At 48.2% G+C, this 12,784-nt stretch overlaps 2 protein-coding genes across 3 annotated transcripts; both read left to right on the forward strand.

The window, feature by feature from the left end:
* Positions 1 to 192: 192 nt before the first annotated feature.
* Positions 193 to 3,970, forward strand: FOIG_07894 (5'-3' exoribonuclease 2). Of its 2 annotated transcripts, XM_031207614.1 has the most exons (3): positions 193 to 767; positions 862 to 2,971; positions 3,023 to 3,970. In XM_031207614.1, the coding sequence occupies exons 1-3, from the start codon at positions 458 to 460 to the stop codon at positions 3,567 to 3,569; spliced, it is 2,967 nt and encodes a 988-aa protein (XP_031063147.1). In that variant the 5' UTR covers positions 193 to 457; the 3' UTR covers positions 3,570 to 3,970. The 2 variants fall into 2 exon arrangements, with proteins under 2 accessions (XP_031063147.1, XP_031063146.1); XM_031207613.1 differs by having other exon boundaries at positions 862 to 3,621.
* A 155-nt stretch (positions 3,971 to 4,125) lies between these two features.
* On the forward strand, positions 4,126 to 12,419 carry FOIG_07895 (neurofibromin 1; the record flags this gene model as incomplete). Its single annotated transcript, XM_031207615.1, has 10 exons — positions 4,126 to 4,337; positions 4,423 to 5,877; positions 5,929 to 6,239; positions 6,295 to 6,409; positions 6,474 to 9,107; positions 9,157 to 9,416; positions 9,473 to 10,149; positions 10,207 to 12,043; positions 12,097 to 12,349; positions 12,405 to 12,419. Exons 1-10 carry the CDS (start codon positions 4,284 to 4,286, stop codon positions 12,417 to 12,419), a joined length of 7,611 nt encoding a protein of 2,536 aa, XP_031063148.1. The 5' UTR covers positions 4,126 to 4,283.
* Positions 12,420 to 12,784: the final 365 nt, after the last annotated feature.

A 12,784-nucleotide genomic window follows, 5' to 3' on the forward strand; every position in this document is an offset into this window, starting at 1 on the left:
GTCAACACTAGGTATTGGCTTCTTAATTCTGGCCAGCTTGTCAGGAGAAGATGGGAGCAGGCATGCTAACTCCATTGCTGCATAATTCCCGATTAAGATGCGATTCAATAAGTGGATTTCAAGGCCCCACACTGAAGCCACAGATATCCACTCACTTGCATAACGGTGTGGCTCAGGGTCCAAGCTAGCAGTCAAAGAATCATGTCGCGATTCGAAAAGCGACAGTCTTCATCCTACACACAACTTTCGTCTTCCTTCAAACGACAACTGGGGAGCCTATTCGCTTGGCCTTAGCGCGCTGTCGCCTCAACTCATTGATGCGACACGTCCTGTGAGAGGCATTTATTTTCTTTAGTCCCAGGTTTTGTAACCGCATTGTCTTTGTTCACCCGGAGTCTGCTCGCGCAACGAGCTCACCACAAATTTCCGAAAGGTCGACTTCCGCAGAATCGCTACGATGGGTATTCCCGCGGCTTTCCGATGGCTTTCTTCCAGATATCCCAAGATTATCTCACCGGTAATTGAGGATCAGCCTCTTACCATGGAAGATGGCTCCACGATTCCTGTCGACACGACTCGCCCAAACCCGAACGGCGAAGAGTTTGATAACCTGTATCTCGACATGAATGGCATCGTTCATCCTTGTTCTCATCCTGAAGATCGACCAGCTCCCAAAGACGAGGAGGAAATGATGATGGAAGTCTTCAGATATACCGATCGCGTGGTGAACATGGTTCGGCCCCGAAAGATACTCATGATTGCAGTTGGTATGTTAAGCCATTTTTTTTCTAGCTCAGTTTCAGCCCTTTGGTCGGAGCTGTACATGTAATTAACTTGTTCAAAGCTAACAAACCCCCATAGATGGTGTTGCGCCTCGAGCCAAGATGAACCAGCAACGGTCAAGACGATTTCGTTCCGCACAAGAAGCCCAGGAGAAGGAGAAGGACAAGCAAGAACTTATCAAACTTCTAAAACAACAGAATGGTGGTAATTTGACTGCCGAAAGTGAAGAGACTGTCCTTAAAAAGGCTTTCGACTCAAACTCGATCACCCCTGGAACGCCTTTCATGGACATTCTCGCCCTCAGCCTGAGATATTGGTGTCAGTACAAACTCAACACGGATCCTGGTTGGGCGAAACTTAAAATCATCATTTCTGATGCTACTGTTCCCGGAGAGGGAGAGCACAAGATCATGAATTTTGTTCGGTCCCAGCGGGCATCACCAGACCATGACCCCAACACTCGGCATGTGATCTATGGTCTTGATGCCGATCTTATCATGCTGGGGCTTGCAACCCATGAGCCTCATTTCCGTGTCCTTCGTGAAGACGTCTTCTTTCAGGAACAGAAGGCTCGTTTGTGTAAGCTCTGTGGCCAGAAAGGACATGATGCCCAGAATTGCCGTGGCGAGGAAAAGAAGAAAGACGGCGAACACGACGAGAAGGACAAAGGTGTCGCTCTCAAGCCTTTCATCTGGCTTCATGTCGCTGTGTTGCGAGAATACCTCGAAGTTGAGCTCAGCGTCCCTAATTTGCCCTTCCGCTTCGACGTGGAACGTGCGGTTGATGATTGGATCTTTATGTGCTGTTTCGTGGGTAACGATTTCTTACCGCATCTTCCAGCCCTGGAAATCCGAGAGCATGGAATTGATACTCTAACCAAAATCTGGAAAGACAATCTGCCTGTTATGGGTGGCTACGTCACCAAAGACGGGCATATCGATCTTGAAAGGGCGCAGGTGATTCTGAGCGGCTTGGCCAAGCAAGAAGACGGTATCTTCAAGCGGCGAAAAGAACAGGAAGACCGGCGTGAGGCCAACTTCAAGCGGAGAAAGCTGCAGAACGAGAACAATGGCCGAGGCGGACGTCAAGGTGGACCTGCTCATCCGAAGAAGATCAACGGCCTCGAAAACCCTGCCAACGTGCTACTCCAACCCATTACCTCCTTTTCTGGGCCGAACGAGCAGAGACTGACGCACGACATGATTGTGAACCGCAGTAGCGCGCCAGATGCGAATGTTGCCAACAAGAGCGCCGCGAGTGTCCTCAAAGCCCAGCTCCAGTCGCAGAAGTCACTATCAACCGCGAAACCAGCGGAAGCGGATCAAGATTCTGCTTCCGCTCTAGGAAAACGAAAGGCATCAACTCTCGAAGAAGGGGATGGTTCGACTCCTGATACATCCAATGCTCCAACTCCAGCAGCACCGGCAGAGGAGGGCCCCGTCGATGATGTGCGCCTCTGGGAGGACGGCTATGCCGATCGATACTACGAGAAGAAATTCCACAAAGATCCCCAAGACATCGAGTTTCGTCACGAGGTCGCACGAGCGTATGTGGAGGGTCTTGCTTGGGTCTTGCTGTACTACTTCCAGGGGTGCCCCTCTTGGGAGTGGTATTACCCGTATCATTATGCCCCATTCGCAGCTGACTTCCAAGACATCGACAAGATGAAGATTTCTTTCGAGAAGGGCAGAATATCTAAGCCATTCGAGCAGTTGATGAGTGTCTTGCCGGCTGCATCACGCCATGCCCTTCCGGAGGTTTTCCACGACCTGATGCTCAACCCAGAAAGCAACATCATTGACTTCTATCCGGAGGACTTCGAGATTGATCTCAATGGCAAGAAGATGGCCTGGCAAGGTGTTGCCTTGCTTCCTTTCATTGAGATGCCTCGCCTACTAGCCGCCGTTCAAGCAAAATACCCAGAACTCAGTGCAGCAGATTCAGCACGCAACGAAATGGGCAGAGATGTTTTGATCTTCTCAGAAGCCCATGAGAGCCTGTACGATGATGTTCTAACCAAGTTCTACTCCAAGAAACGAGGGGACTCCAAATTCAAGCTGAACCCGAAAAAGAGTGACGGCTTGTCGGGCAAGGTCGAGAAGAAAGAGGGATATGTTCCCCATGAAGAATTGAAGTACCCTCTTGAGAGGAATGGTATGCCCAATCTCGACTATGATCGATCAGTCAGGTATGACACCGTGCCTATAACCCACAGTCTCCGTTTGGCTAACATTTCTAGCGTCTACTACGATATGCCTTCCGTTTCACAAACACACAAGTCGATGCTGCTTCGTGGGGTTCAGCTTCCGAAGCCTGCTCTCACACAAAGCGACATTCAAGATATCCGGAATAAGGCCAACCGCGGAGGCAGGAATGGCGGCTTCGGACGAGGAGGCCACAATCGAGGTGGCTACAATGGCCCTGGTATGTCGCGCGGGCCTCAGCATGACAGGCACCAAGGAGGATATGGTAGATCCAATGGCCATTACCCTCCGCCGGCCGCTTCTCATGTGCCTCCACCACCAGGAGCCCCTGGATTCGGGATCGGGGTACCACCACCGCCCCCACCAGCTCATTATTACAATCACCAGCAGTACGACAACCGCCACGGCGGTGCTCCAGGCTATAACAACCAATACAGAGGCCCACCACAGCCACCTCACGGTGCTTCTGGTTATCAGGGGTACGGAGGACAATCCTATGATAGAGGACGAGGCTCAGGAGGATACGGCTCAGGAGGCTATGGTTCTCGAGGTAACTACCGAGATGGGCGGTCATACAGGTAGTTTGTGGAACTAAAGGCGTAGAGATGGCGGATAAATGAATGAGTTCTCTATCAAAGCTGTGGAGATTGATCAACCGTGCCAAGGTACATTATATACGGCACTGTGTATGACCAACTGAAAATGGAATGAATTAAATCAATACCAGAGCAGTGAAGCTCGGGATTTTGGCCTTTATATATTAATTATAAATACCTAAGATGGATTGTGTTTGAGGTCTTGAGATGCTGGAAGCTGTCGTTGGTATTTGAGGTTTGACTAGACTATTTCTGATTCATTTGTAGTTGCTGATCAAAGACGGCTAGCATCGAGATATGTGCATTTGTGAGTGAGAATTGGATGTTTACTTAGCTAGAACAGAGTGAGGAATTGGGGAATATAAAGTATATGATGTGCTTCTGGAGATTGAATTGATGTTAAATGCCTTGGTGCCTGGGTAAATTACATTATCCTCAGCCTGCTTCAGCCTCATGATAAAAATAATTTAATGTGTTATCCGTACTAAGGTATCCATTGAAATACGTTACCTTTCACGTCGTAGATGTCTGAAAACGGCGAGCTCCCCTATGCGTGCTACCCCTGTGGGGACTGTTCGCGGGGTTTGGCACGAACGCAGTGACCCTTGGGCAATGCCTGCCCGGTCAGGTCAGAGGGACAAGCGACTCCCAACTTGATCTCTCCCAAATCTGCGTATCAACGCTCAATGCTGTCGCGATCATGAATTGCGACGCAAGCCTAGTCGGCTGCCTTGTCGACAGGCTCGCTACCAGAGTAAGCATCTGCATATCCCATGCGCGAGGCAGCTTGCGATCCCCTTAGCGGCTTGGGTTGACTGACGTTGGGTACCTCTCAATAGCTCCCCCATCGAGCTGGCACCAGTGGCCAGAGCCTACAGCAAGACGATGTCCTCCACGTTACCAGAGCCACCTTGGTCGAGCTAGGAAACACATCTATATCCACAGTCATCGCGTCGCTTCTGGTTCTACTCGAGGACCTTGCTCGCCCTTACGCAGCCGTCGCCGACCACCCCAGCCATATCTTGGCCTCCGAGCTCTACATTGTTGCCGTTATTGCAGACTGCTGTTCTTCCCATTGGGCCTCTCTCTCACAGGACGCAGATGTAGAACCGGCTCCGGCTCCTCCTCCGCTAGACGAAGTACTTGTGAGCCGCCTGTTCGACGCGTTCAAGCACCTTCTTGAACCGATCCCCGAGAACTGTATACTCCCAGCCCAGACTCTACTTGACCAAGTCTCGACGCGAAATGTCTCCGTCACTCGCCCCGAAAGCTCTTCTGTCTCCTCCGACGCCGATAGTTCCCCCCCAAGCGATGAGAGGTTTGCAGAGACGTTGGTGGATATGGACATCCACATCAAGACAGTGACCGAGTATGTCACTACTTCCAGTTGGATGGCTGCCTTCGACTACTTGAGGAATGTCATATACACTATTCGAACTAGTATTGTTACGCAGCCTGGCGTCTCTACGCCTGGATCTACTCAAGATGCTGAGAGAGCAGCCCTCGTCGTTCTGCGATTACTCTCTTTCTTCTGGGTTGATGGCCCAAAGCTGGGTCAAGTTATACAAGAGATCTGCTCAAGCTTCCTACACTTTCGAAAGCCTTACCAAAACACTATTGCTGTAGTCTCTCCATTGCTGATCATGAGATGGCTGGATCGGTTCCCCTGCGAGTTCGTGCAGCTTCACCAGCTTCACAAGCGACTTGATGGCGGAGCTGATACACTGTTTGACATGGCGCAGGCTGCGACAGATAACGGACGCCGAAAAGGTCTATTCTACCCTCTCCAAACCACTCTGCTTTTCCTTTTGCCGGATGTTTTTGAGGTAGCGAGCAATATGCGCGAAGCAAAGAGCAGCAGCATGGTGAAGAAAGTTGCCTTTCTAGACGGACTGAGAAAAGCTTCGCGCAATCGAAACGAGCAAGCAGCTTATTGTCTGGTTTCTCTGCTCCGTGCTGCCAGACATTTTGATGTTGAAAGCGACTCGGCGCTTGTCAGTTATGCCTTGGATGTTCAGGATGAAGTCCGCGATGCTGTTTTTCGCCGTATTACCGCATCAGAATACGGACTCTTTGATCAGGACATGATGACCGCAGCCTTTGTGAGCTTGACCCATCTCAATCTTGATACGAGTGTCAGCGGCTTTGTTGAAAGCTGTATCGCTCCAAATGCCCCAAGCAGTTTTAAGCTAGCTACTGTTCAGGGCTGTACGTATTTCGCTCAGCAGCCATATGCTCTAAGGTACCACGAACTATTTGATGCGGCAATACCCTTCATGCGGACGCAATTAGAGGTGAGAATTGACGACTTACCATTTCTGCCGGTTTTCAACTGACGCTCTTAGACCGAAAATGCCAAGGCTGTCAGTACGACGGGTCGACAAGGGAGTGAAAGGACAGAACTGGTTTGCAGCATTCTCCAATTCTTGGATGCATCCCCAGCTCGCTTGTTAGATGATCTGTCAAAAGATGGTTCAAATAATAGCTTCTTCAAGTCCTTCCTTCTTTGCGTATTGTCTGAGAATCCGGCCGTGCGTAAACTTGCCACTGGCGTTGCAAGCCGACTCTTTCAAGGCCATCTTGAGGCATACCGCCAATTCGATACTGGGCACCGCTTCGGCACAAAAGAACTTCGTGATGATATCTGGAGTCGAAGGTGAGCGCATTCTCAACATTCGGTCAATCTTAAACCCGCTAACGAAACTCCCAAGCTCCAAAGTTCTACTTGCTTTATGCGAGTCTGTCACCTCGAAAAAAGATGACCAGAGCTTGCGCGATCTACAAGACTATCTAGAAGCACGCTTACTACTTCTTAAGAACATCCCGGTATGCAATTCTGCACCTCTAGTAATGTTATTCGTGATAGTTATGGGCTGCTAACCTCTTGCAGGAACTAGCCAAAGTACCAGAGGACGCACCAGATGTCATCAATGCATCTTCCAAGCTCGAGACGACACTTCTTATCTCCCTTTGTTCTGCCAGCATTACAACTTGTCAACTGGTGACTTCCTGCACAGGATTGTTCATTCAAGAGTGCTCGATTGTCGACAAACATGTTGAGTCGGCAAAGTCTTCGGCATCAGTGCTTCGAAACGCCGAAGTCTACCGCGAGATATCCTCTCCAGCCTTCCGGTTCACTGGACTAGTTGCATTCCAGAAGCGAGTAAGGGGTCTTCTGCGCCGCATGCAGTTCCCAACGACGGGCATCGTAAACGCCTGGGAAACCGCATTCGATCGTTGGCTTCATCTTGCAAAGGATGTCTCAACATCAACTGTCGAGATCGTGGATGGAAGAGCGCTGGCCGAGTGGCGAAACTATTCCGGATTCTTGGCATCCTTGGGTGGCATTTGCACCGCTGACCAGGCTATTATTCTCGAAGAGCCTGCTCTTGGAGGTCTAAGATGGATCGACCGTGTCTCTTCTGAGCACTCCGAGGAACCACTTCTAACAAGATACCTGAGACTCAGTATCCAGCTTTTAGCTTGTGCCAATGTGAGAGTACGCGAAGCAATGCGAGATGTGCTTGCCAGTGAAGTCTCGCCTGCGCTTTACTATCCGCTATTCCGAGCCTTAGAATCTGAATTAGAAGTATTATTCACTGGAGCTCTGGCCCCCGTTGAGAAAGATCAGGATAGTGAAGTGGTATTCGCTGAGCAAGCCGCATCTCTACTTCGGGCTCTTGTGGAAAGACTAGAAAGCCCCTCTGACCTTGGCGCGGCCTCCTCAGTTCATCTGGGTGCGCTCACGCTTAACTTTGCGAAGTTCCTGGATGGCGTCACCGATACACCCAATACGCTAAGGGTCAAGATCCGGGTATGCCACCTGTGCGAAGTGGTGACGAAGCGAAAAGAGCACCTGAACTTGCGGGACGATGTTCGCATTCGGAACCAACTACTTGAATACATTTTCGGCTGGATTGCTCGACCTCGCTCCCCTCAGCACGGCCCTGGCTCCCGACAGGACGACACGGCTCGTGTGCAGAAAGACCTTGACAAGGCTTGTTTAAAATCACTGGCTGATTTGACTTTTCGTTTGCCATTGCAACCCTCCGAAAGCCATACTGATGCTGGGATGAGCGAGATGAAGTCGCAAATGTTTCATACATATTTCAACCGCTTTCTGTCCTTGCTTAACCATGAGCCATCAGAGCTGACTAGGACTGATACGAATTTGAGCGTCACTCTTCGTGAAGAGTCTGCATCAAACTCAGATTTGGCCATCACCATCTTGTCCAATTTACTTAGTGCTAATATCGATGTTGGCCTCAAACACTCTCTTAATATTGGATATCATGACAATGTTGAGATCCGCACTGCCTTCGTCAAGGTCCTCTACAACATTCTGATCCAAGGCACTGAGTTTAGCAACCTGACGGACTCGGCTGTGAGTGAGAAGTATGAGGAACTACTTGAGTTACTGACCAATGATCTCTCCCTGGCCATCTCGATGGCCGTTGCTTGCCCCAGCACCGAGGTGGATGAGCTCACTATCTGTCTCCTCACTGTTTTCGAGCAACGAGGAATGATCTTTGAGCTTTTGGAGGCACTCATCAAACAAGAGATTGAAGATACCGAGAATGAGGCTGAGATATTACGACGAGGATGTGTTGCAACCAAGATGCTATCAGTCTATGCCAAGTGGAAGGGTGCTTCGTATATTCGAACGACGCTACAAAAGGTCTTGGAGCGGCTTATGCTGACATCTAAGGATCTCGATCTCGAGCTTGACCCTGCAAGAGTCAGCTCGACAGAGGAGCTGCAGAAAAATGCTTTACAGCTGCGTATTGTGGCCAAGGTTTTCATTGACGACATATGCGCGTCTTCTTCCAACATTCCACCCGCTTTCCGCAAGATTTGCTACACCATATCAAACGCAGTCATGCCACGGTTCCCCGATGCCAAGTACACAGCTGTGGGAGCCTTCATCTTCCTACGATTCTTTTGCCCAGCTATCGTTGCTCCTGAAGTCGAGGGCCTCGTGTCGACAGCACCATCTAAAGAAATGCGGCGCGGTTTACTTCTTATTGCCAAGGTCATTCAGAACCTCGCCAATAATGTGTTGTTTGGAGCAAAAGAGCCATACATGTTTCCCCTTAACGACTTCTTGACACAGAATATTTATCATGTTACGACGTTTCTTCGCGAGATTTCGGTTCCTCCCAATCAGTTGGAGGTGCAAGGCACGACGGAATCGTTCGACTTTGGATCTTGTGTTGCGCTGCATCGTTTCCTCTACGATCATTGGGACCATGTACGCCAAACACTTATCTCACGCGAGAGAAAGGATTACGGTAGGACATCTGGGGATGTTGTCCGTGGGAGATCACCAGTCTTGGAACCGCTGAGAAACCTGATTGCGAACCTTGGTCCACCACCACTTGCTGTTTCGTGGAACAGACCCCAAGTCTCATCCAACAGCCCACCGCTGTACTCTCGATTTCAAAACTTCATGCTCCGAAATGCCTTTCGAAGTACGGAATCATTCTTGACGGCACGTGCTGTTTACGATGGTGGGGAAAGCAAGGTGAGTCCGAAGTATTAGACTAACTATAATATTGGCTGAACATGAACAGGACGGCTTGTCTATAATCTGCGTCATTTTGCGTCACATTGAGACGGAGAGCATCGACTATGACACATTAATGTATTGCTACCTCAAAATTGCTAGCAGGTTGTGGCACAGACCCTTTGGCATCTTAATCGATGCGACCTGCTATAATGGCCGCAACGAGCCTCAGGATGACCTGTTCAAGAAGTTGGAGCTCCTAACACCCTCGGAGCTGTCACAAAACCTTAGCCGTATTTATGTTTATAACATGAACAGTGCATTCAAGTAGGTTGACTACTCAGATTGACGGGTTCAGGTTTCTAAGCTAACCTCACTTACAGGCGGTGCTTTCGACGCCTACTGAGGGTATGCACCAAGAACGAGAACGGCGTATTTAACCCTAAAAACGTCGAATATCATTTGATAGGAAGTCTTCAGGACTTACAAGCGCATTTTCACCTTAGCCAGCTACATCTGCCCAAGGAAACAATCAGTGTCGTGACCGATACACGATATGTCTTTCAACCGATCACCCGCTTGTCAAAGTCAAAGGGTAAGATTGAAGTAATTATCAAAGTTGGCAGTCAGTTTGTGCAAGTAACAACCACGAAAAAGCAAGAGATTTTCGCGGGATTTCGATTGGGCACGACCGTGAACGACATCTTCCGGTTGGGCGAAGTTGACGAAGCACCAACATCCATACAGACTGAAGATGATTCGGCTTTTGGCTTACGAGCTGACAACGGGAAGATCGTAATGTACTTTACGAGCCCAAAGAAGTCAGATGTGCTTCAGACGATCCGGGGTGCCAAGGCGAAACATGGCAAGGATAGCAGGGCTCATAAATCTGTTGAGCGCCTCATCAGGCCACAAGATGTGCCAGGCACGCTCCTGAATCTTTCGTTGGCGAATTTGTCGAGCCATGATCATATCCTAAGGCTGTCTTCCTACAATCTTCTTGGGGCACTTTGCCGGGCCTTCAAATTCAGCTCTGCTTCAAGGATCGTCTGCACCAAAGGTAAGTCTCAAGATAATATCAAAATGTCTCCGCACATAGCAACTAACTCTATTCCAGATGTTTCTGTTCCTTTAGATCCAACCCGTTTCGTAGTGGACATCAGTAAGGAGTTAGCATTGAGCGAGCCTCAGTTGACGTCAGACTTTTTGACAGAATTCTTCGTGGGCTGGGAAAGCTTCCCGGATGAACAGAAGCCTCTAAGTCTTGCCTATATGGCTCCTTGGCTTCCTGGCCTACGGACCAACATCCTCACGAATGAGCTGGATGGGGAGAAAGGAAGAGAAAGAGTCGCAATTCTATTTCGAAAGCTTATTGATGTGACTGTACAGGATCATTCACTCACCTTTGCCCTGGAACAATCTGTATGGCCAAGGATCGTTCAAGACGAAATCTTGCTCGAGGTTTTCCTAGATGAGCTCCTGAAGTCAGCAATGAGCTATAGCGCGCATGACGAATCTTTAGAGGTCATTGCGTCTATTGTGGTTGGTATTGGAACTGTGACTTTACGCGGTAAGATCCTTTCAAGGCTCCGTAAAGCTCTTAACCGATCATCGCTCCGTCCGACGAAATACCTGCCAGACAACGCAGTCTGGTCTGAGATCTGTATTTTGCTTCGGTTCTGCCTCGCACTATCTTTCGACAACGGGGTGCAATCTCAGCTTTTCCTGCCGGAGATCTTCCATATCGTGACCATGTTGGCCAACACTGGTACTCAAGAGGTTCGATTACTTGTTTACCGGTTGCTTGTCAACACGGTTCACGCTGTATGTACATCGTTCAGCCTGGATGATGCCAGATCTAGCAAACTGCGAGCCAGTCTAGATTTTCTATGCGATCCTCGTAGCGACATTTTCACGGCGCCGCCAACCTTTCCTCGCGATGGTGCCTCGGTATCGACTTCACAGGACGCAGGTCCCGCGTTGACGGCGACCGAAAACCTCGCATCTGCTCTCTTTGAAATTTGCTCCGTCGCTGCACCAACAGTTGACCTTGCTAATACATGGCGATCGAGGTGGATGAGCCTAGTTGCAAGCACGGCCTTCCAAAATAATCCTGCTATTCAACCCCGTGCATTTGCAGTTATGGGTTGCTTGGCTCGGGAAGAGGTCGATGATGATTTGCTCTACCAAGTACTTGTTGCTCTGAGGAACAGCGTCAATCGGTTTGGCGAGGACCATAACAGTGAAATGCTTGTCTCTATTGTCACTTCGTTATCGAAAATGATGGCAAAACTCCCATCAGCATCGCGCTATGGTCTGCAGCTTTTCTGGCTAGCCATGTCACTCGTGCGGTTAGTACCTGCGACTCTATTTAACTCCACTGCACAATTTCTTGAGGCGGTGCTAGCGAACATAAGCACTAGCGAAGAGTTCCGAGGAGACAGCATGGCCTCATTACTTCTTCAAGGACGAGCTCCGCTGGACGAGGCTGCGTTGCCCCTGGAAGAGATATATGGTATACACTTCGAGGAAGAAACCTTCCACCTCGCGGTCTGTGCATGTCTGGCACGTGGACTCACTGACACCATGACACGACAAATCACCATGCGTGTCTTATCTTCTTTCCTAGAGATGATGACGGCGAATGTGGAGGGTCGGGAAAAGGCTGAGATGACCCAGACCTCACCATATCTGTCTCTCCTGACTGCCCGCGCGGTTGAGAATGACGAATTCAAAGACAGTCTGTGGTCTGCTGGTATTAACGCTGATGAACTTGGTTTTGCTAATGGGATGCGCAAATCGCCGGATCTAGAAGGGATGCCGGATAATGTGGTCTTGTTGATCACCGCAATCGAACTTGTTGACTTCCAGTATGTGGAAGACTCTGTACAAAGGCGCAGTCTGGATTGGCTTAACAAGCTTGCCAATGAACGCCCTATCGTGGTAGAGCAATTGTGAGTCTCGCCAATTGACGTACTCAGCCGTCCTAAAGCTGACATAGGAAAAGAGCTGGAGCCATTCGCTCTTTATTAGATGATACTTTACTACACAGCCAAAATTCAGCGACGTTAAGAGCTGCACACACTCTTTTGCGGGCGCTGTCATCGACACAACAATTTTCAAGAGCCCCTGGCTCGATGTCCACTCTGACCGAGGTTTTGGACTCAATGGGTTTTGCTGGGTTATGGCGATCATGTTCATTTGGATCAATGGAAGATGTAAACCGTGACTACCTTGAGCTGACTGAGCGATTAATAGAGGTAAGTAAAAAGGAAATAAAAGGACTAAAAGATATAAATACTAATATATATATAGTTAATAATTATTTAAATAATTAAATATTTTTAAAATATAAAAATATAAAAATATAAAAATATAAAAATATAAAATACTTATTTTATTTAAAAGTTAAAATACTTATTTAATAATATATAAAGTAAAGCTAAAGGTATTAAAATAAAATAATATAGTTAGATATTTATTTTTAATATAATATAATATAAGGTATTATATATTATATTAAAAAATATAATAACCTTAATATTAAGTCTTAGTAGATTATATAATTATTACCTTAAACCTTAAGATTTAATTAAATAAATAGCCTTAATTTATAAATATAAAAAAAATATTTCTTTTATCCTTAGTAGGCTAAATATCCTTTTTATTATTACCTTCTTAAGGTAATTACTACT

Source organism: Fusarium odoratissimum, assembly GCF_000260195.1.
Source record: "Fusarium odoratissimum NRRL 54006 unplaced genomic scaffold supercont1.11, whole genome shotgun sequence".
In the NCBI taxonomy this organism is placed as follows: Eukaryota; Fungi; Ascomycota; class Sordariomycetes; order Hypocreales; family Nectriaceae; genus Fusarium; species Fusarium odoratissimum.

Bases quoted from the DNA above. Each gene is read 5' to 3' on its own strand.
- FOIG_07894 (XM_031207613.1), top strand. From the start codon at position 458: ATGGGTATTCCCGCGGCTTTCCGATGGCTTTCTTCCAGATATCCCAAG. The intron at 768-861 runs GTATGTTAAGCC...AAACCCCCATAG, and splicing joins GATACTCATGATTGCAGTTG to ATGGTGTTGCGCCTCGAGCC.